Genomic DNA, 21,519 nt, shown 5'->3' on the forward strand with positions numbered 1-21,519 from the left:
CTGGTTTTGGGACATACAATTACTTTAGAGACAATATTGTAGTTAGTGAGTACAGGATATGACAAAAATTCAAACAAAACAGCTTTGCAAATCAAATTTATTTGAAAAAACAAAACATGAAATCATCACCTAACAAATTACACACACAACCAAACAAAGACCAACTAACAAGACAACAAGATGACAATATAACTTGACATGAAAGAAGTGAAACTGAAATTGAATATTAAAAATGGGACACAAATTTGACACACTAGAGTTAAATTTAATCTCTCTGACTTTCTGTAGCTTTGACTTAGATGGAGTAAAGCAAAAAAAAAAAAAAAAAAAGGGAAATACTATCCCCATAGAAGACGAATAGCAGCAACACTTCGAGCAACAGGGACAAACATTCAATTTTTGCTTGTAAACAACCACTGTGCTTGGCTGCGTGAGACATTATCCCACACAGCTCTGTGGCACTTAGAGGAACTTCCCGATTACAATCAGATGTACAACCTGGCCTGGGAAGAAGGGGGAAAAAAAAAAACTTGCTGGTCCACTGCTTCAGCCTAAACAGCATCAAATGTTTACAATCTTTCACAGGAGAGTAAAGGCTTTCAGATTGCAGCATATAAGGGTTTAGGGGATAATGTACTACATTAGTGCAAAAGATTGAGAGGTAATCTGTAGGACATATAGATTATCTTTAGATATTTACATACTGACATCAAGATTTACAAATTTCACACCTCAATGGTAAATTTACATGACTTCTCCTGTCATGTGAGGACCCATCGGAAGTGACCTCATGACTCGAGAGGAAATATCAACGCTTACACAGTGCTGATAGCTCTTAGTGTATAACAACAATCACATGGATAGTTAAGGTGTGGTGTGATGTGCTCAGTAGCAAAACACTGTGTCACTGCTGAACACAGATAAAGGAGTCTCATTCCTGTCAGTCGTTTTATGATTGTCTGTAGCCAAACCTCAGAGAACAAACAAACAAAAAAAACAAGTTTAAGCCATTTGTGTTTGACACAAATAAAAACACAAAAGTAGAGGGGTCAGGAGGAATTGACTGAAAAACTCACTAGTAGTAGTGTTTTATAGCCACTTGCATTTCTGGTTGCCAGGTGACTGAACTATGGACTGAGCCCCTGCTTCTACTCAGACCGCACATTCCTGAGGGATTTTCACCTCCAGCTGGACAAAATAGATGGTGTCAATGTAATGAGAAGAACGGAACTGAACAAAGTCGCTACACTGAGAAATGTTACCAGAATAAATACACACAATTGTGAATACAACATTACTTGGTCTGGCACTTTAGTCTCCCAAATCTCTCCCTAAGTCATCTTGTCTCAATTACAAAATACCACAGCGCCTCACGAAAGACCCCTAATAAATACTTTTTACATTCTTTGCTAAATCTGGTGTACAATGAAGAAAGTGGCAAACATGAAAACAAACAAAAAAAAAAAAGGAAATGCAACAGAGTTACTGAGAATACACAGTACACCAACAACTGCAAGCTGTTACTGCAGTTCCTTCTACTTAGAACAAATATCTATTTATAACTCATATTTTTTCAGAAATGTAGTTTATCACTGAACACAGACATGTTTATAAGATTTCCCTGAGTTGATTATGCTCAGGCTGGTTTTCCATTAAACCAATTAATTTCATTAAGCTTTTCAAAATCAGAAATGTTGGTCATATCATTGGCAAATAACGAGGTTGATGTCGAACACACGGAGAATCAAGTATAGTTCTGAGGTCTGTTAGATGTGAAATAGATTTATTAAAGTATTATGGTTCTCCCACCTCATATGAGGGCCTCACAATGAGTATATTTTAAGGGCTTCAAGTGCAGGTTTGCCTTTGTATTACACCGCTGAGTACAGTGTAGGTGTGTAGTGCTCATAGTGCAGCAGTGTGTTTGGATACGCAGGAGTCGTTTCACTTCCCCCCCTCCTCAGTTTCACTTTCTGCATAATGGTCCAGCAGCTGCGTTTGTAGCAGAAGTTCAGGACTGGTAGAACCTGTGTGTTTGTCTCAGACCTCAAACCAGATATCCCTCTCTGAGATCATCTGGTGTCACAGCTGCTCTCCTGACACTCTCGCCGGGCCTCTGGCCGCCACCTCGTTTAGAGGCGGAGTGGATTGTTCGCCAGTCTCGCGAGGACGGTGTTCTAGAGGGCCGAACTCCAGACGAGGAAGAGACAGCAGATGCTGAGGCCTTGGTCTCCTCAGACTGCCCACTGGGCTCCACGACTGTGTTAATGACTAGAAAGAAAAAGAAAATGTAGTTGTTAGCTGATTTTTTGGGTTCACAACAAAGTATTATGAAGATGATAAACATTTATCACGTGTACTGTCTGTAATTGGTCGGAGTGACTTACCTTCAAGTTGTCTCTGAACTCTCCTGAGTTCTTTCAAAATAGATGTGATTTCCTGAAATACAGATGTCTGACTTAGCTCAAACACACAACATTTATTGGAATATATTTAGCTTGAAAATGTACAAAAAGTCATCACCAACCTTGTTGGAGGTTTTGACAACTGGGACGTCATTGTCAGAATTAACTTTGGACTCAATTTCTTCCCAAACATCCATCCTGTCTTGGAACAGTACCCTGCACACACAATGCCAAATGCAGTTCTTAGACTTACAGTGGTCCTTAAAGGGGAAATTCACATTTTTGTGTCCAAAACATTGTTGCTTTAGCCTGGAAAGCAGAGTGCAAGAACCTCTTGGAACTTTTTAATTGTGGTGACTTTCTAAAACTAAATCCAATCAAGTTATGTGATGATGTTTATTTTTCTTCTTTGACATCCTGTTGTTTTTTAATTAAATAAAGGTGGGAAACATAATCTTAGAACAGAAACTTTCAGGCCCCAATGTTTATTCTGCATCTAATCTACTCAAAAGATTGAATCTCTCTCCTCTCAGACCCACACAGACTATAACGCTGTGTGTTGACTCCCTCAGTTACACTAATTTATAAAGATTATTGGCTCTGCAGTCTGGCTGTCAGAAAGGATCAATAAAGTTTTTCATCAAATCCTGACTAAACATGTGAAGGAAGGATGTTTACATAAGTGTGTGTGAGGTCTGTTTTCTAAACATCTTACTTAATTTTCCCAGCAAGTTGCTCAGTGTTCTCTCTGATGGCCATGATGATCTGAGACACTGGATTCAGCATCAGATTGTCCACAATGACCTGAAGGAAAAATAAAACACTTAATGACGATCTCCGAGTGCTAGCATAAGAGGTTTTAAACATGAGGTTGTGTCAGACCTCTTCTCTGTTCCGAGCTCGATGCCTGGAGGCCTGTTCATGGTCACTCGAGTTCTGGTCAGTGTCCATTGCTGATGCAGAACTTGGTGGGACTCTCTGGTAGTTTAATCCAGCCTCTGGAATACGTTGAACCAGCTGCAACACAATTAGACTTCAGAAATTAGTCTTCTATACTGACCTCTACATAACTGCACCAGATCTGGGAGGGCAAAGTAGTAGTAATGTACTAAATAAGAACCTGCAACAACAGCACTGAGAGATACATCCTTTCTCAACAAAAAAGTGTGGTTCATGTTAAGAAGGAAAAAAAAGAATCATCAGATATAGATTTGGTGCTTCTGTGTTGTAGATTAAGCAGCGACGGACCTCAGAATAATGTTTTATGTACCTGTTCATGAGCGGTCACTGTGGAGACAGGTGTGCTGCTCTCTGCTGCAGAGTTCTGTGGGTCACCATCACCTGCCACATCATGGATCTCTCTGGCCAAGATAGCTAGGTCTTTAGCCAGGTCTTGACTCAACCTACCACAGAGGAAACACATGTTATAAGTGATGGCCAAAAAGAAAAAAAAAAAAAAGAATGACATATTTTACTGAGTCAAAGTCAAACCCTGCTTTCTTTAGACATTTACACAGATGTTCCATGACAGTAACAGAATAAAAAGACCAAAAAGTTCCAGGAGAGGTTGCAGCTTCTGTCACTCAGATAATCAACGCTTTAAAAGTATTCTAACGTCATGTCACCACACACACACCCACACACAACAATTCCAGTAATGCTGATGTCTTCTTTGGCAAGAAGTTATAAGCACTTTAATCAGAGGGTGCTGGTTTTCACTTTGCTGCTGCAGTAATATGTGATGATTCTGCCCATCCAATATTCCAGTAATAAACTTAATGGCAGTAAGTCTGTCATGGCAATTTGACTGTTCAATTTTGACACACATGAGTCCTTAATGGGAAAATGCTGTCAAATAAATGCTAATGGCTGCATGAAAGTTTAAGTGAGGCTCTAGTAAACACAGTGATGTAACCGTCTGTAATCTAAATATGTCTCTTGTCTTACCGTGCAATCTCAGCACTGTGGGAGGACCAATTGTGGAAGGCGTCTCCCTCATGGTTCTCGTCCTCAGAGTCTCTGCTGCGGGGTTTTGGACGGAGTGCAACCACCGGCTGGGGCCGAGGATGACTGCGTGGGCTATGGGAAGCTGAGGAAGGTTGGGAGCGTTTGTGTTTAGGAGTGCTCTGGTTTGAGTCGTACTCCTCGTCTGAGGTAGAGGTATAGTCAGAGCCTTTCTGTCGTCTCCTGGAGCCTTGGCAGCGTGAATTGGTTTGAGTCAAAGAGGATGAGGATAGAGAAGTGAGGAAAACAGGAGAGACAGAGATACCATCAAAGTACACCGCCAAGAAAAAGACCAGTTTTTCCACATGTAGTCACAACGATTCCCACAACAAGAGACAGAAAAGATGCTGTGGAAGTGCTCATTTCTACAGCAGAATCAAAATGGCTCAAGTATTTTTAACTTATTTGTTGTATTTTTTCATATAAATTTTTCTTTTTTAAAAACTCAAAATGAGCATGTTAACTTCCACAGCACAGTGGCTGAGTACCAGACAAGAACCATATTGACAACAGTGATATGCACCATTAAGCACATTATGCCAAGTACGGGCTTATATTGTTATCATCATGGCCACAATATCCTCATATAGCATGATTGAAAATAAAGGTGAGACTGTATATTGCTATACGCTGTATGAGAACACTGTGCAGATGAACAAAAATCTAATTTTATCGAAAGTATAGTAGTATGAATGTAGGTGTTATTGGGTTAGAGTTAGTAAAAACACTGAGTCAGTTCCCTTCCCATATAAAAGTTAAACGAAAAAAATCTGCTACAGTACAGAGCTTAAGTGTCATTTGTTAAGAAATACAATAGAGGCCTATGAATGTATCAAACCAATTCACCACTGTGATTGATTGACAGACCTTGTAACGCTTCAATCCAGGTATGAAGTCATTTCTTTTCTAGGAAACCGGTTTGACTAAGACACGAGTAAATGGTTACAGCAGTCTGAATATTTTACACTCAGTGAAACAGGTATGTGTGTGTGTGTGTGTCTGCATTACTCACTTGCTGTGCTACTGGCATATTTGGCACTGCTGGAACGTCCGCGAGTAATTGGTGTCTTGCTGAGCGCTGCTTTCTGCGGTCTTTCTGCAGGTTTCGGCCCCGGAGCAGAGGCCCTGCGAACCGAGCTGCTGCCAGACTCTGCGCTGCGGTTGGAGAATCCTGTGCTCTTGCCTGTCCACTGTGAGGTGGAAGAGGCCTCAGTGTCGCTGGGTGTGTTGAACGAGCTTGTCCGCTTACGAGGCATCGCCAGCATATCCAACCTGGAGAGTTTCTTGGGTTCCTGGGGCTGCTTAGCTGGAATGTTGTCTGCCTCCTGTGACAGCCTGTCTGTCTCGGTGCCCTCGTTGTCTGAAGCCTCGCCAAGGCGTGCCCGTCGAAGCATGGACGCCCTGGTGGGTCTTGGGGCTGACAAGCTGTTGGCACGACTTAAGGCCTGGGATCCTCTGGAGCTCTTAGCGTCCTCCTTTTGAAGGGGCACAGTGTATTTCTTGCGGGTCTGGCGGGTGTTTGACTCTTGATCAGAGTAAGGTACACTGGAGCTCTGAGGGTCGTCACTTAGGTCTGTGGAGCCACGTTTCCCAATACTACGTCTAAGTCCAACTGGTCTCCTCACAGACTCAGTTTTATTATTGCTGTCTGTTCCCTGAGAGCGCCGCTTTTCTGACAGGCGCTCAGAAGTAGAGGACTGGTGATTTGACTCCTGGCTAGCTATACTGGCTGAAGACTTCTCCCTGTGGAAGCCACTATTAGAGGGTTTTTTAGTCAGTGTGTTTGGCCTGGTCTTATTGCTATGCTGGCTGACTGTGCTGGAGGTATCGACATCAGACTCCCCAGAGAGAGAGTCCATCATAGGAGACGGAGTGGTTTCTGATTGTCCTGCTTGGAGTTTGGCCTCCAGAGCAGCCAAAACATCCTCTGTTTGTTTGAGGTAAGATTGAGTGTCCTGACTGCAGGATCCCTGGAATAATTCGGGGTCTGGGTCTCTTTGAGGAGGCTCGCTGGAGATGTTGGGCAATTTGGCATTGCTTGGCCGCTCCTTGGTGAAGCTCTCTTGTCTGATTAATGGGGATACTGTACCTTCTTTTAAGTCGGGGCTCTGTGTCCCCTGGCCCAGAATAGGAGCTGACATGCTGGGCTTGACTTTCCCAGAGTCCTGGTTACCTCTCTGTTTGGTCAGAGTGGCCGTTGAGAAGGTTTTGGTTGGATGTTTTCTCTCAGTCTTAGGAGTGTTCGGTTTTGAGCCTCCACGTTCTGGTCGGGACACAGGCTCCTCTGACCCGATGTAGAATGATGTAGACTTGGCCGGGAGTTTGGGCTTGTCCTCATTTTTCTTCTCTTCTGTGTCTGACAGCGTTCTCCTCTGTTCTATGATGGAACCATCATCTGATTTACTGGCATCACTCAGACTGTCAGGCTCTACGTCATCCTGCACTGATAACTTATGACTGCCTTCCTGAGACCTTGGGGCGACCAAGCTATTCTCTCCTACATCAAAGGTTGAATGTGGGTCATAATGAACATGAATGCTGGGAGCTGGAATGTCATTCTTCTCCCCCAGCGGTACCTGGGGCAGGATGCGGCGAGCTCTTGAGCCTTCAGAGTCGCCGCTGTCATGACTTCTGCTGAGCGTTGCCTTGTGGATGATTGTACCTCGTGCTGAAATGAAACAGTTTTAATGCATATTAACCACACATACTGAAACGGAATATCATTCATATTCATCAGGGCATCTCATTATCATTTCAAATAGACTCATGTCTCGTCAGGTGGCTTACCCCCTCCTGACAGCTCCATCTGGGAAGGGGTGTCAAAGAGGCCAGACGAAGGGCCAGATTCCGTGTAGCTGTCTGCCAAGCTGGCCCAGCAAGACATCCACTTAGGAGCCCCCTGTAACACTGCACCTGCTCGCTGAACCTGCATGAGAAAACATAGAACTTATTCAGTATCCATAAAAAAGATAACAAATTATTGAAGAAAGTACAGTTGATAATTATATGATTCCCTTAGTAGGAAACACATTTAATATGATGAACAGAAGAAGATACATAGGTAAGTATGTAGTACAAGTTCCACAAAAACATTGATTTTGTTTTTTCTTTACATTTGGTTAGAGGAAAAACCAAAACAATGAAGAACCCAGAATCTGTGAGATGAGGCAAATCTAGAAATCAAAAGAGAGATACACCAAAAAAGAGAGGAAACACCAAGAAGGCAAATCAAGACAGCAATGCAAGCTGATTTACCCATTTAAATGTTTATAGCTTACTGACCCAACATATCCATTAATCGCCTTAAGAACTGATGTAAAAATGATTGATTATTCAATCAATTTATTGATCCCATCCTGTAGGAAGGTTTACCTTTACCAGACTCTGTCCCTGTTCTGGAGTTGGCCTCACCTCCCCACAGCTACTCTGCCTATGCTGCTCCCTGCCCTGACCAATAACAGGCCTAAATGTTGCTGATGTTTCTGCTTCAGTCTGGTTGGTTCGCTCTGGGCTCTCAAGAACACCAAACACCTGTCAGGAATAAAGCATTGCAAGTGGATAAGTGCAGGAATGGAGTGATTGGGACCGCCAATTTCCATGGCTCATTCTGAAAGGGACTTTGTCCCAAGAGATAGATGAAACTGATGAATTGCAAAACCAACATGTTCTGATTGTGTCACAGTAACGATTCACAAAGAAAAAGAGAACATTACATGTAGAAAGAAACTTGCCTGATCGATCTTGTTCCGTGCCTCTTCTAGCTCTTTATCTTGGATATCAGCTTCAATGGTGTAGGTTCCTGCGTCACTCAGACTGTCTTCCTCTTCGTTTCTGGGGCCACCATGGGGACTCTTGACTTCTGCACTCTGAGATGCCATTGGCATCATGGGAGCCTTGAGGGGAACAGGCTGGTGGATAGGGGAGGATGTCTGGGGCTGATAGGGAGCATTAGATGGAGGAGGGCTAGGTGACCTCTGATCAGACTGTGATGCTACCTTTGTCCCTGTTTGGGCTTTTGTTGGGGGACTAGATGTATTTTTCTCCCAGCTGGCAGTAGAGGCCTGCTTTGCTTGTTTGAGCAATTCGGCAGTAAATTCCTGGCCAAGTTTGGATCTCCGTCCCACGCTGCTAAAAGGCCTAACAGAAACAGAGGATGAAGAGCGAGAGGAAAAGTTTGTGCTGATCCGGTCCTCTGTCTTCTCCCTTCTTAGAGAGCCAGCTCTTTGGGGACCTGTGGAAGCAGAGCCCTTTAGGGGGACAGTGTATCGTTGGGTTGGGGGAGTGGCGGAGGCTGGACACGGGACATGTCTCTCCCCATTTGGGCTCGAGGTTTTCCTTGCCTTCTCCAGCTGGACCCTGGGGCCTGATGGCTCAGGTGGGGTAGTGTTACCAGTGAAGGACTGGGAACGCTTCTTTCTTGAGTTATCATCAAAGAACTCAATGACAAAGGCTTGTTGAGGATCAGCCTTGCCAAGACTGGAAAGGGACTGAGACTCTGTAGGAGAATAGGACAAAGGCTCCTCAGAGTCAGGGGAGGTGAAGCGTTGTGGCGGGGAGGCTCTCAGGGGTTGTGGAGACACCTTGGACCCAATCTGAGGTTCTGACTGCAGAATATCTTTTCCATTGGTTGCAGGATCCCCTGAATCACTGTGAGTGCCATCCTCGCCGTGGTTTACTGATGATGGAAGGACAACAAGTTAGCTTGAGAGTTGGCAAATTATTGCTATTAAAGTCTTGGTAAACATAAACAGAAGGACTCACCCTTGGTAGTCTTTAGAAGTGACGGGTCACTGTTGGTGCTATACATGTCTTCAGCCTTTGACCTCCTCCTTATCATGCTAGCATTGCTTTGGACCAGCCAATCAGCAACTTTGCTTTCTGCTGACATCACCTCAGTGGGTGTGGTAACAACATCTGTGGAAGGCAGCTTGCGCTGCTGGCGGAAAGAGAACTTGGTCACGTGGTCCTTGATCTTCATTTTGCCTGGCATGCAGTCATCAAATTCAATGGTGAAGGAGGCATGGCTTTGGACCACGGGAGGTGTGGGGGTAGAGGGGACAGACTCAGAGGGATCTGTAGTGTCCTTAGTTGGAACCTCATGAACCTGCGACTCCTGTTTCTTGGGAGATCGCTGCTGGAGCTCCTTTGTTGGGATCTCAAAGTAGCTGGGCTCTCTGCGGTAGGAGAAGATGGACTTGGCCTGACTGTCAGACAGAGAACCGTTGACCTCATATCTGGATACATCTTTAGCAGGCTCTGTTAGCAATAAAGAATGATGAGATTACAGCAAATCATTACAGCAAGCATCAGTGATGGTTCAACATACTGTAATCTACGACTACAGACAGAATACTAATCTGATATTAATTATAGAAGCATATGTATGTGATATGCTATTTTGTTTCAAGTTCTTAAAACTCAAACTTCAGAAGTAAAGAAACTGATTGAGATGATTGGAATGTCACAGTTACATAATCCCTGAAATTGGGAGCCACAAATAACATGAAGATTCCAGCTGTAAGGCTGAGAAAACAAATCAGTCACTTGCTCTTTGGGTGCCAGTTGGATGTGGCCAAATATCACTTTAGGAGCTCAGAGTCCAGTGGAGGGAAGCTGTGCTGGAATAATCTGTTTCAGCCTGGGCAACATGAGGCAAACAATCACCCTTCCTCCCCCCTCCAGCAGCTTAGAGGGTCATAATCCATCACGAGGCAGACAGGGACTGCCCACTGGCCTGGCATGGTATGATCTGGCTAACAGTCCACAACTGGCAGCCAGAGACCTGCCTTGGGCTTTACACCATCCATCTCTCAATGACCCACAAAGGGCATCAGATAGCAATGGCATAGAAAAGCATGTCATTTCAAATTATGATCCAATTCACACATGTGGGAATATCCAATCAATTAGAGTACAAATAACTGTTTTGCTTTAAAGATATAAACGCTAATAAATTAAGCCATAATTAAATCAGTGGCTTGTATATATATTCATAAAAATATAAGACACATTCTCTGACCTGGGGACTCCCGTTCTGGCGATTTTCCACCTCTGATCTGCTTTTTGTTGGCTGGGTCCTCATCCTCCCCCCACCAGGACGGTTGGCCGTACAGAGGAGTAGGCTTGGATATCGGAGAATCTGTGGCAGCTAAAAGACAAACGCACAAACACAGGCACAAACACAGACATACACACACCATTAGCCACATGGCTACATTCAGGCACAGGGAGTAAAGGTAAAAGACAAAGAACTGAAGTTTTTCAGTCTCTTGTATTAATGAGGTTACATGTTTGTGTTTGTCACGTGATAAAACAATGTTGTGTCTGGGTTTAGTCTTGCAACAACAAAATGTTGCACAATATTGGAGCTCAGAAGGAAATAGTGTTACACTACCCGCAGCCTTTGGTTTTTTAGAATTCCAACATTTTGCCATTACATGAAGAGAGTAGGGCCATGATGTGATACCAACTGTATCACGCAAACCACCAAAACATAATCCTTTTCATGTGAGTGGGGACGAAACTAATCCTAATCTTCAAAGGAAAACAAAAAAAACAATACATGATATAGGATAACCACTACTACTATGGCAACGCTTCTTGCAGATAATGATTATTATTGCTTGCATACTGACCTACGTATTTACTCTATAAAAGTAAAATCAGTGGAATGAGGGGTTATTGCTCTCATGCCATAGCTGAACTGGTGTTAAGCCGCTAGCTTGCCAGTCCACACATGCCAGCCAGCCTATATGGCATTAATCAGATAATCTAGATACTGGTTGTCATCCTGATAGATAGGCTAAACAAGTGCTCTGGGGTTTAATATGGAGGCTACACAATTCCAAGCATCAGAAGCACTTCACCGCTGTTGCCTTGGACACACACAATAAGGCATCAACACAGTGACGAGGGAAACAGAAGGGCATGTTACCAATTCCTTTCCCCTTGAACAATCCTCCACTTTTAGCTAAAGAAAACATGGTTGAGTGTCACAACTCAAATGAACTGAGCAAAGTGCTGAGCTATGTTAGGTTTATTATTTTAAAACAAGGAGCAAAGACAACTGAAAGCACACGAGAGCAAGGAAAAATGATGTAAAAACAAAGACTGTTGGTAACTGCAGTACTAACTGCAGTTGGTGGTTTGTCAGCTTTAATTTCTTATTCATCCTGAATATGTTGTCTAATAGAAAGTTAATATTCTCAAATAAACACTAGTGTCAACCTTTTATACAGTCTATGGTGCCAACCCAGGTAAACAACCTTCCAATGTACTTTTTCAAGGTTTTTTAGTTAATGTTTTACATTAGCTTAGTTTGGAAACTTGGACAACATAGTAAGTCACTCAATGGGCAATGAGTTAAAAAAGATTAAGCATTAAGACATTTTAAATCTTGTAGTACTCATGTACTGTATCGAGGAACTGTGAACTATCCCTTTTATGCTACTATAGTGAATACTGAGTAGCCAAAGTCTTGTCAGAGTAAAGTAGAACTGACTGAGTCACACACTGTACAAGTGAAGTGTCCTGCCCTGCAGACAGCTGGAGAATTGGACACACTCCACATCCTGTACAGCTGCAGGGGAAAACAGGCAAGAGCAGACAGAGAAGATATTCACAGCTCTCTTAGCACTCAAGCAAGGGACAGAATTGTATAAGAGTTGAGTAGTTAAAAGAAAACACAAACAAAAATCAATATGAAACATCCAATCCATGGTAGACAAAACAAGAAAACACGTTACATCAAGGCCTCCAGTCAAACAAATTCAGCCAAAGAGAAACCATTTGCATGAAGTCAACAGAGATATGCATACACAGGCTGGTTGTGTAGCAAAGTGCAGGACATTTCCTTTCTCACTATGAAGAAAATAGCAATAGACTTTTCGACATGTTCCCTTGAATAAACAAACTAAAAGAGAACAAAGATTGTTGTTGTGAGGGACGGTGTGTATCTTTAGTTATCTGCAAGAATAATCTGACACACTGTAAAAGTGTGAAACAAGTGCAGCTTTATTTTTATAACACTATGAATTATGGCTGAACAAGTCATCGGAATTTTATGGTAATTGCAATATGACCTGCTGCAATTTATCAAATTGCAGGAGCTGCGAAATGTGTGTCAAAATACCATTTTAAATTAAATATTGTCATGCTGCAGAGATGTCTTGGCCTACACATCATATTCTACAGACATAAGAAAACATCTTTGTATAGTACAGATCCTGCAAAAATCACACCATTATCATTTTAATAAGTTCTTCAGTGAAAATGAGAATAATGATGTAAAAATGATCATTCCCTGTACTATCACAAATCATATCGCAATTGCAATATCAGTCAAAATAGATATTTTTAGATACTTTTTCCAAAATCATTCAGCCCTACTATGAAATACTGTCCTTATCTTCTTGAGACTAGTTTAGTTATCTCATTGGTGAACTGGGTCACAACAACACAGGGCAAGGCTGCTGTCACACTACAGTCAGTAACTGCACGTCCCCTAGTAAACCTGGTTCGGGTGAATATGTTCAGCGAGGAGTTTGCAGTCACAGGTTTACAGGATCTCTGTGGTTAGCTTATAGCTGCAGGAGATACAGCCACACTCCCGTCCTAGCAGGAGCCGTCTTACTAACATACGGCTTACTAAATGTTCTGCACTTCAATGACACATTTGTAAGGCACTTTGAGGGATATGAGCCCGGTGCTGGAAAAGTCCTATTTTAAGCGCTAGTTGTAGTTTTCCCTCAAAGCTCACAGGGGCGATTATGGCGCAGAAAGCACGAGAATTGCTAAATCAACAACAGCTGGAATGGGTTTTGTCAGTGTGAATGAACTTCATTCACACGGCGCTTCTCTTGAACTAACAATTCTCTGACTGTTCTACTGATGACTACTGTAAATCAGGATTTGCCTAGTGCAGCTCAGGGCAGAGAGGGCATGAGAGCCACTGAGAATATTAGCAGCAACAAATCCAAAAGGTACCAACTTGGCACCGAAAACTTAAACACCTTTCTTCTTCTTCACGTGTTGAACTATCATGGGTGTGTTTGGCAGCACCCCACTTCTTGTCAGCAGGCAGGCATGGCTGACAGAGATAAGACTGCTTGTCCTTCACTTTCCACCACTTAAGTCATCTGGCAAGCCTTTACTCATGTACACTCGTTCTCCCAACTCCTGGATGTCAAGTTCTATTTCTTTACCTACACCATGGGATTGTAGCTTCAGCCTCTCAGCTCACAGGGCAACGTAATCTCACACCAGGGAAGCTCTTAATAAAAGAAGCCAAAGCAGCCTTATCAGGGGATCTACAGCCAAAGTCAGGCAGCACATGTGGACCCAAAGACTTCCTCTTCCTCATGTGTGTGTGTGTGAACATGGTATTCAAATCCACTTAAGTTCAAACAATTCTTCTCAGGCAGCAAGAACAATTAACCTACTTCTGTTGTCATAAAACCTGCTGCCTTCCTGGTAATATCGGCTATGATGGAGTATGTGTGGACTGAGTTGTTTACCTGTTAGTGATTGGGCTCTTCGCTCAGCCCTGTCCGGTAGCTTGACATTTGAGACAGCATCTTTGCTCTTCTCTGAGCTCTGGAGCTGCTGTGCTTCCTTCACCTTGGCCTCCAGGGCTTTTATACTAAGCTGCAACTGGCTGGTGTACTTCTCATGCTGCACACAGAGACAGGAGGGAAACAGGATTAGATAAACCGTCTGCCAACAATCAGTACAGATGTAACTGTCCTCACACATATACAATGTAAGGAAGAACATCCTCCGGGGACTTCTCCTCAGCGTTAGCTCCTGTTTCTTATTGTTAACTATGGATACGCTTTACAAAATGGATTCATTTACCAGTTTCAACAGGTAGAAATGAATGTTTACACTTAATTACAATTTGCATCTTTTTACATTAAAATAACAGATCGACAGGTAATTATACATTATCAGTGTATACCTTGTCTACATGGAATGGGCTTTTAAACACTACGTGACCTTTTGTAGTGCCTATCATTTCCTCTAAGTGTAGCTGGCAGTTAGCTACTTAGCAAAGGACAAAGGCAAAGCATTATAAAAGATCACCAAAGGTATTATAAATAGGCAGCAAACAAGGCCTGTTCCAACTCTTAATCAGTTATCAAATTTGTTTCAAGGCAAAGAGCTGATGAGTAATAACTGTTGGCACAGGAACCAACTGAGTGAGAGGAGGGTGTGATTAACAAAACACTTGATGCTTTAAGTTGAACGGTTGCACAAAGTTATTGCAGATTTTAGTGGTGAAATGATTAGTCAATTATTTGTCGACAGACAGAATATTATTGAATCAACTCACTGTTTAAATAATCAGTAAAACACCAAACATTTCCTTGTTACAGCTTCTTATGTGCACTTTCTTTTCTGTTGGTTTCATTGTAAATTGAAAGAACTAGAGTAAGATTAAGGATATTATGATGGACTCCAATAATTTAACAGAAATAAGGATCTGTAATAGGACTTTGTAATAATTTCTGATGAATTGTGGGATAAGTGATCATTTATAAAAAATTATTAACACATTCAGTGATGATGAAAACAACACTGTACAGGTACTGTCAAGCACTTCTCCCAAAAGGCTTTTCAGCACTGCTAGCCTTAAATAGGCCTACAAGGTATTACTTACTTTAAGAGCTTCTTCTGGGACTTTGTGTTGACTCTTCTCCAGGATATATACATGAGCATGTGCAGGAGAAGTTAAAGTACAAACACACACAAAACAATATGATTGATATATATATAAATAAATAAAAAATAAGTAACTTCGATTCATGTCTAGTTTCCACCTTGCCTCCTGAGGAGGTCAAAAGTACTTTCTTCTACTTTTTGCAAGAAAGAGGGAAACAGATAAGCAGTAAGGTCCTGTTGCAATTCAAACAAGCTCATATCTTCAGCGACCCACTCCTTGAAACGTGTAACATCACATGCCACATGCTGTGTGTTCAGCTCTGCTAACAAACATTCCTTAATGCCTCTGCACTCTAAACAGCTTTCCCACCCTGTTATCTAAACTAAATTTCACCATTCATGGGTTTTCTGCTCTGGGGGTCAAAGCGTCCACAGTTGACCATAATCTGAAACCCCTGACTGAAAAACCACAGGGGATTAACATGCCGATGGAGCCAAAGACCACAGAGGGAAAAGAATATGTAAAATATTTGTGACTGAGCAGCTGCCTACTGCTAGCTTTCACTGTGGGTTGCTAATCACCGACTTAAACTGAATAGCAGAAAGTATGTGCTGCATGAATTACACACATCCAATGACAAATCGGATGCAACTAAAACATATCAGCAATATAAAAAGGATATCATAACCGAAGCGAATGACATCTGAGAGCTTGAGGGTGATGTATGTCTGGTCTGGGATTCTGAGGTCATTCACAAAAGTCTGCAAAACAGAGAAAAATAACATGAAAGCTCACATTTTCACTAGTTATCAATGAAGTAAAGGTGTTGACTCACAGGTGACAGGCTCTCTAATTCCTTGTGGCATGTATCCAGATACCGTAAGGTGCTTTGCAGCTGGCCCTTTTTTTGGCCCATTGAAAGTTAATCCACCAGCACATTAAAACTCTGATGAGATTATGTCGTTATGCAATGGCTGTCTCGACTTTTGTAGAATGCTTAACGGCCAGGTGGATGTGTAGAGAGAAACAGACAAATAAATACACACAAATTCACATGCAACAGTACTTAAGCTGTTGATCCATTCATTTATCTTCTGCATAAACTAACAACCGGTGAGACAGAGGTTTCAGAGTTTATCTTCAGATCACTAAATGTGAAGAGAGACCAGCTGACAGTGCGCAGAGGAGAGAATGGGAGAGCAGGCCTTCTTCAAGCCAGAATAAATGTAGATAATTAGGGGGGGAAACTCAGCCATGTTGAATTTCTGTTACAGGTCTTCGCACTGTTCTGCTCTGATTAGTTTGGCTGCTGTCATAAAGGCTAAAAGAAACCGAGAACAATGAACGGTTTCTCCCACTGCTCGACTCTGGATTTTATTGGGATAATGGTGCAATGAAGTGGCAACAGAGCGGTGAAGGGAGAGAGAGAGGGGGGCTACAGAGTGAGAGAGGGAGAATAGGAGGAAAAAAAGGGGATTCTGGCCAACAGGAAAATCCAGTCTCCTGATTACCTCTGTTCTACCAACCGTCTCTGGCACACAGAGACGTATTTTGTACGGGGGGAATTGTTGTGGACTTGAGGCTGGAGCCTTCAGGGAGCCCAGCGGCTGGCTCCTTTATCACTCCGGGCCCAGGGAGGTTGTCTGACTCTAGAGATGGACTCACTCACCCCATTCAAACTGCCAAGGTCCTTCACCATGTGCTCGTCTGTGTTTGGGTCGTAGTTGATCACAGCGTGCTGTTTGTCCACACTTCGAGACTGCAAAGTAAAGAGAAAGTAAAGAAAAGGTTGACATCATTCCTACAGTATGATTCTAATCTAGCAGCAGTCTTTTGTTCAGGGGTTGAGAGTGGATACAAACTCTTCAAAAAATTCCTCCTTACAATAGTTTGTCCTTATCTTCTGCTGTTCTTGTGTACATGGTCAACCTGCCATTAACCAGGGGGGAAATGTGCTTACTTCTAAATATGCTTTCATCAATTAGGTACAAACTGAGTGATTGATTCAGACTGACTCACTCTCCCTTCTCTCTGCTCATTAACCACTCTGAGCCTTATTGTCACAAAAATCACAAAGGTTTTGAGGATGACTGCCAAACTCATTTACAAAATTACCACCATCCCTCAACAGTCCATTTATAGGGATGTAATAAACTCTTACACACCAGCCACAAGCTGAAATAAACAGCGTTCAGAGGCTGTGTGTACGGCCTGTGCCTGTGTTGTCCTATCCACTCAGTGCACTTTCAAATAACTTCTTGTAAACACTGCACCGCCTGAAATGGTGTGTTAATCAATCAGTCTACCTGTTTGATTAGGTTAACTGTGCAGCAGCACTAACAACTGTACATTCCTGACTCAACAACCCCTGGCTGTTTGACAACAATTTGCTTCACTTTGCCCCCCTTATCAAAGAGAAAACGTTAGCTCTGGCGCTAGGAAACAATAAATACACAACTGAACAAGAGACAAAACACAGACACTAATAATGTAGAAGACATACAGTCTAATTACTGGTCACGGAGAAACAGACATTCATCAGGGACCAGTTGTCATGGAAAGTCCAAACATTCAAGTCAAGGCCCTCAGCAATGCTATTTTATGACTTCACTACACTCAATCTCTGCTTTTCAAGCCAAGCAGGATTGTCACAGACAGAGTTACAGACATTCAACTGTAGTAAGGAAGGGAGGGAGGGAGGGGGGGGGGGGGGGGGGGGGAATGCACTGAGCTATAAACAAAAAAAAAACAACAAAAGATTAAAGGGTTAAAGACAGTTTGTGGCAGAAACTGATTGTGTGCTAAGTAAGGAAACAGTTCTGAACACATAAGCAGAGCAACAGAAAGTCTGCATCATCTCAGACTGGGAGAAGCTGAGGTTTTTCCAGGATCCGGCGACGCCTAAATGTGGACACGAGCAACTTTTCAATCTGACCAACCTCTGTGGTTGGCAGGGCTTTTCTGAGCATAACATACTGACTGAGGGAAGTATAAACAACTTCTTCTGAGGCAACATTCCTCTTTCACTGCTCTAAATACAGAGAGAAGAAAATGGGAGGGAGAATATTATACAAAAACCACAAAGAAATTGTGTTTTTTTTTTTCTTTTTAAACAGACACAGCATGGAAAAAACAACCCAGCGTTGTAAGTCACTGTTTGAAAGGCTATCTTTGGAAACTTGAAGGCGCTGTCACCAGGTTACGCACACAAAGCGTCGATAGGAACCTCCCGCTGCTGTTTCACATACTTATGTGACGTGCTGTCCTGTCAGACATCAGTGAGGGGTCATAAAACTCCTGAGCATTTTTGACAGATTATAGTGAACAGCAGTCAGGATTCACATGAGACACTCTGCTGGTGTTTGCTGTGTCAACACACACTTCTTCTCTTCAGTGTCATCAAGTGAGCGAGCGCACACACACTTTTAAAAAAGTACCACGCCTCACACACACCTGCAGCATTAACTCGCAATCGTCCCGGCCGACAAAGATCATCTCCCGTGGCAACCGGTGGCGTGTGCCAGAGCTGCTGACCAGAAACCATGATGTCACACTCATGTTGGGGCCACGAGTCAGGAACTTCTTTGCATCCTGAGAGGACGATAATAATAACAAAAAAGAAGAAGAGGAAAAGAAAAAAAAAACATTTAAAAAGGAAAAATTGACCAGGATGACATTTCACTCACAGTAAAGGAAAGTTGAGGTGGCATTCAAGAGGCATGATAATGATTCAACACCTGTGTTGCTGAACAATGGGTGTCTCTCTTCTAAAAACATGCTTCAATATACAGATTACTGAGGGGAAGTTACCATCTCACCTGAACTACACCTGTTTATTCAACCATTTCTTGTCTGGCTGTTTAACTCCTGAAGTAATGCAATGAAATAACCTCTCTGAGCATATTTTGAGTGCTGGTGAGTCAGCCAGGTTAGGGTCAGACAGGTTTCCTGTACATGTATTTATAGCATATTCAAACAATGCAGACGATTAAATGAGGAATAGACTTGAATAGGAATGTAGACTTTTTTATTAATAATGTCTGTATAATTAAGCATGCTGGGTAACCTGTTGCAATGTGGCGCTTTGGAGTATCGTTAGCTAACAACACTTCCTGTAACACTGAATAACTTAACACTGTTGCCATAGGAATATTAGCCAGATATCGCTTATTATATCTTAAATTAAAACATATTTATGTTCTCGTAATAGCAGCACAAGTATTGTTTTAAATTAATCAGGAGACTGCGGTGACAGTGAGGTTGTTTAGCTAACGTTAGTGAGCCTCCGGCTAGACTGAAACAAGCTTTTTCCAATGATTTGCTCCCACCAAGGACGTACGTTACCTTTAATGCCTTCTCCGTCTTACTCCTAAGTGAAGCCAGTGTTTAACCCCTGAGAGCTGCTGAAATTCGACGACCGACTAGTTTCTGAACGCAACAAGGGCAGCAGGTAACACTGGACAGGTAAATGTCGAGCACACCCTCTTCTTCCTCGGGGAATGTCAGCCGGGCGAAACTCTCCAACGCCTCTTCTCCCGACACGGTGACGTAGCTGACGAGTCCCATCAAAACGCATTACGAGCTCGAGCTGAGAGGTGCCGCGGAAGGAAGAGCTCTCACTCTGTTTGTTTTCCGGATAAAGAAAGCCTCTCATGGTGAGCAGCACGCCCTCTAGTTGAATTTTAACAACAATATTTCGCTTTTTAGAAAGTAATATCTTTGTACATTTATTTAAACCTATTCGTCACCGTACAGTTAAGAGTTAACCGCTCAGAACATGTTGAGTGTATGTGGATTTTTAATCAAAATTGGTGTTACGTTTGGGCATTTAAAATGTATAATTATTATCCTGTTTAATTTAATTTAATCAGCAAGGGGCTTGTGTTGTCATATGATAAACTTTATTGGCTATAAGGAGATACAGGCTGCTGTCAAGCACTATCAAACCATCTGCCATTGACAAACTCTGACAACTTTCTGTTTACACTCACTCACACAAAATACAATTGTACTACCTCAACAGTTGTATGGTCAATCACTGGATCACCTGATCCTCTTGCACTACTGCATTCTGTCTATTCTGTATTTATGTTTTGTGGAACATTAGTCAGTTTTATATGTTATATCTTTTGAACAATCCATTTTCATGAATGCTGCTACAGTTTTTCAGTCCCCATACCAAAGCAACCTTGCACACTAGACTCTTTTCATTATCTATTTAAAAAAAAAAAAAACTTTTTTCTATTTTTTTAACCCTTAATTTTGATTCTAACTGATTTGATACATGTGCATTTACACTACCTTTTCACCAACACCGGGGAACGCAATTTAATTTCCTCATAGTAGCATTTGATACTGAAAAGTATAAATGTAACTGTCCTTGAATCCTTGAATCCTCTACACTGGAAAATAAAAATAAAAACATCCCTCTATATGTTATATGTCTTATATCTTGGGTCATAAAACAGTCTTATGAGATTTGACCTCAATATAAAATAAAAGGTAGAAGCTAATATGGTGAATAGAAATACATGAATGTTACCAATCAACAAATAGTATTCTTCTACTAGCTAATTATGTTCAGGGAGAGATATTTATTATTGATACTTAGATATTTAATTATTTATTCTTTTTTTAATTTAGATTTTCAATTATTTTATTATTTAAATGATCACATTAAAATCCACCCACAAGAAGTTAGACAAACATATTGCTGAGAATGAGGCAATGCTATTTCTTTTTATTTCTCTTTGCCATTGAGTGCTTTTCAGTTTTTCTGTGTAACTAGATCACATCATCTGATGTATTCAATCCAAAGACCAACACAAAAATAACTAACTAAGTTAACTATTATACAGTAGAGATTATATAACTTGTTCCCTTCAGATGCGGCATGAATGTATTTTTTCTTGATTCTTTCTAATATTAATAATCTCATCTGATGTTTTGCTAGTTAATAAATGTAACATTATTTTAAATGATGGCATATTTGTACTTCAATTTTTCATTCATTATGAATATAATTCTTTATTTAGTTTACTTACTTCATTGCCTATCTACGAATATATGACCCACCTGATCAGTAGGATAACGGTTTTGTAGGGCTGCCCAGTAGGAATTTATGACATCACTAAGTAGATTAAAAATTGGAGGTGTTGAACTCATTAACACGTTTATAAAACAAATACACTAAAGGGCCATGTTTGCAGATCACACCAGACTTTTCACCACCGGGTGATTCATCTTCTTTATAAACGATCTTTGGCTCTATTCACGGGGACAGGACTTTGTTGATCCGGCTGTGTTTCACGTTGGCACAGTGAGTCAGAAAAACATCCCAGGTACAGGTGAACAGTCAGTAAAAAGATTAATGCGTGGCAACGAGCTCAAACTGTTCAGATGAGTTACTGCACCGCGTCAGGCTGTAAATGGAATAATGTTGACTCG

At 41.8% G+C, this 21,519-nt stretch overlaps 1 protein-coding gene across 3 annotated transcripts; it reads right to left on the reverse strand.

Annotated features, from left to right (window-relative positions):
• Positions 1 to 83: 83 nt before the first annotated feature.
• On the reverse strand, positions 84 to 19,661 carry cep170ba (centrosomal protein 170Ba). Of its 3 annotated transcripts, none has more exons than XM_044374607.1 (19): positions 19,417 to 19,661; positions 18,526 to 18,663; positions 16,742 to 16,831; positions 15,755 to 15,833; positions 15,070 to 15,128; positions 13,925 to 14,081; positions 10,429 to 10,557; positions 9,171 to 9,665; positions 8,141 to 9,084; positions 7,821 to 7,940; positions 7,197 to 7,335; positions 5,422 to 7,077; positions 4,353 to 4,599; positions 3,676 to 3,808; positions 3,288 to 3,422; positions 3,121 to 3,209; positions 2,528 to 2,621; positions 2,388 to 2,439; positions 84 to 2,271 (listed from the first exon to the last, which is right to left on the reverse strand). In XM_044374607.1, exons 2-19 carry the CDS (start codon positions 18,628 to 18,630, stop codon positions 2,048 to 2,050), a joined length of 4,947 nt encoding a protein of 1,648 aa, XP_044230542.1. In that variant the 5' UTR covers positions 18,631 to 18,663; positions 19,417 to 19,661; the 3' UTR covers positions 84 to 2,047. The 3 variants fall into 3 exon arrangements, with proteins under 3 accessions (XP_044230542.1, XP_044230541.1, XP_044230543.1); XM_044374606.1 differs by having other exon boundaries at positions 7,782 to 7,940; XM_044374608.1 differs by lacking the exon at positions 7,821 to 7,940.
• Between the last annotated feature and the right edge of the window lie 1,858 nt (positions 19,662 to 21,519).

This window comes from Thunnus albacares, chromosome 15 (genome assembly GCF_914725855.1).
Source record: "Thunnus albacares chromosome 15, fThuAlb1.1, whole genome shotgun sequence".
Classification (NCBI taxonomy): domain Eukaryota; kingdom Metazoa; phylum Chordata; class Actinopteri; order Scombriformes; family Scombridae; genus Thunnus; species Thunnus albacares.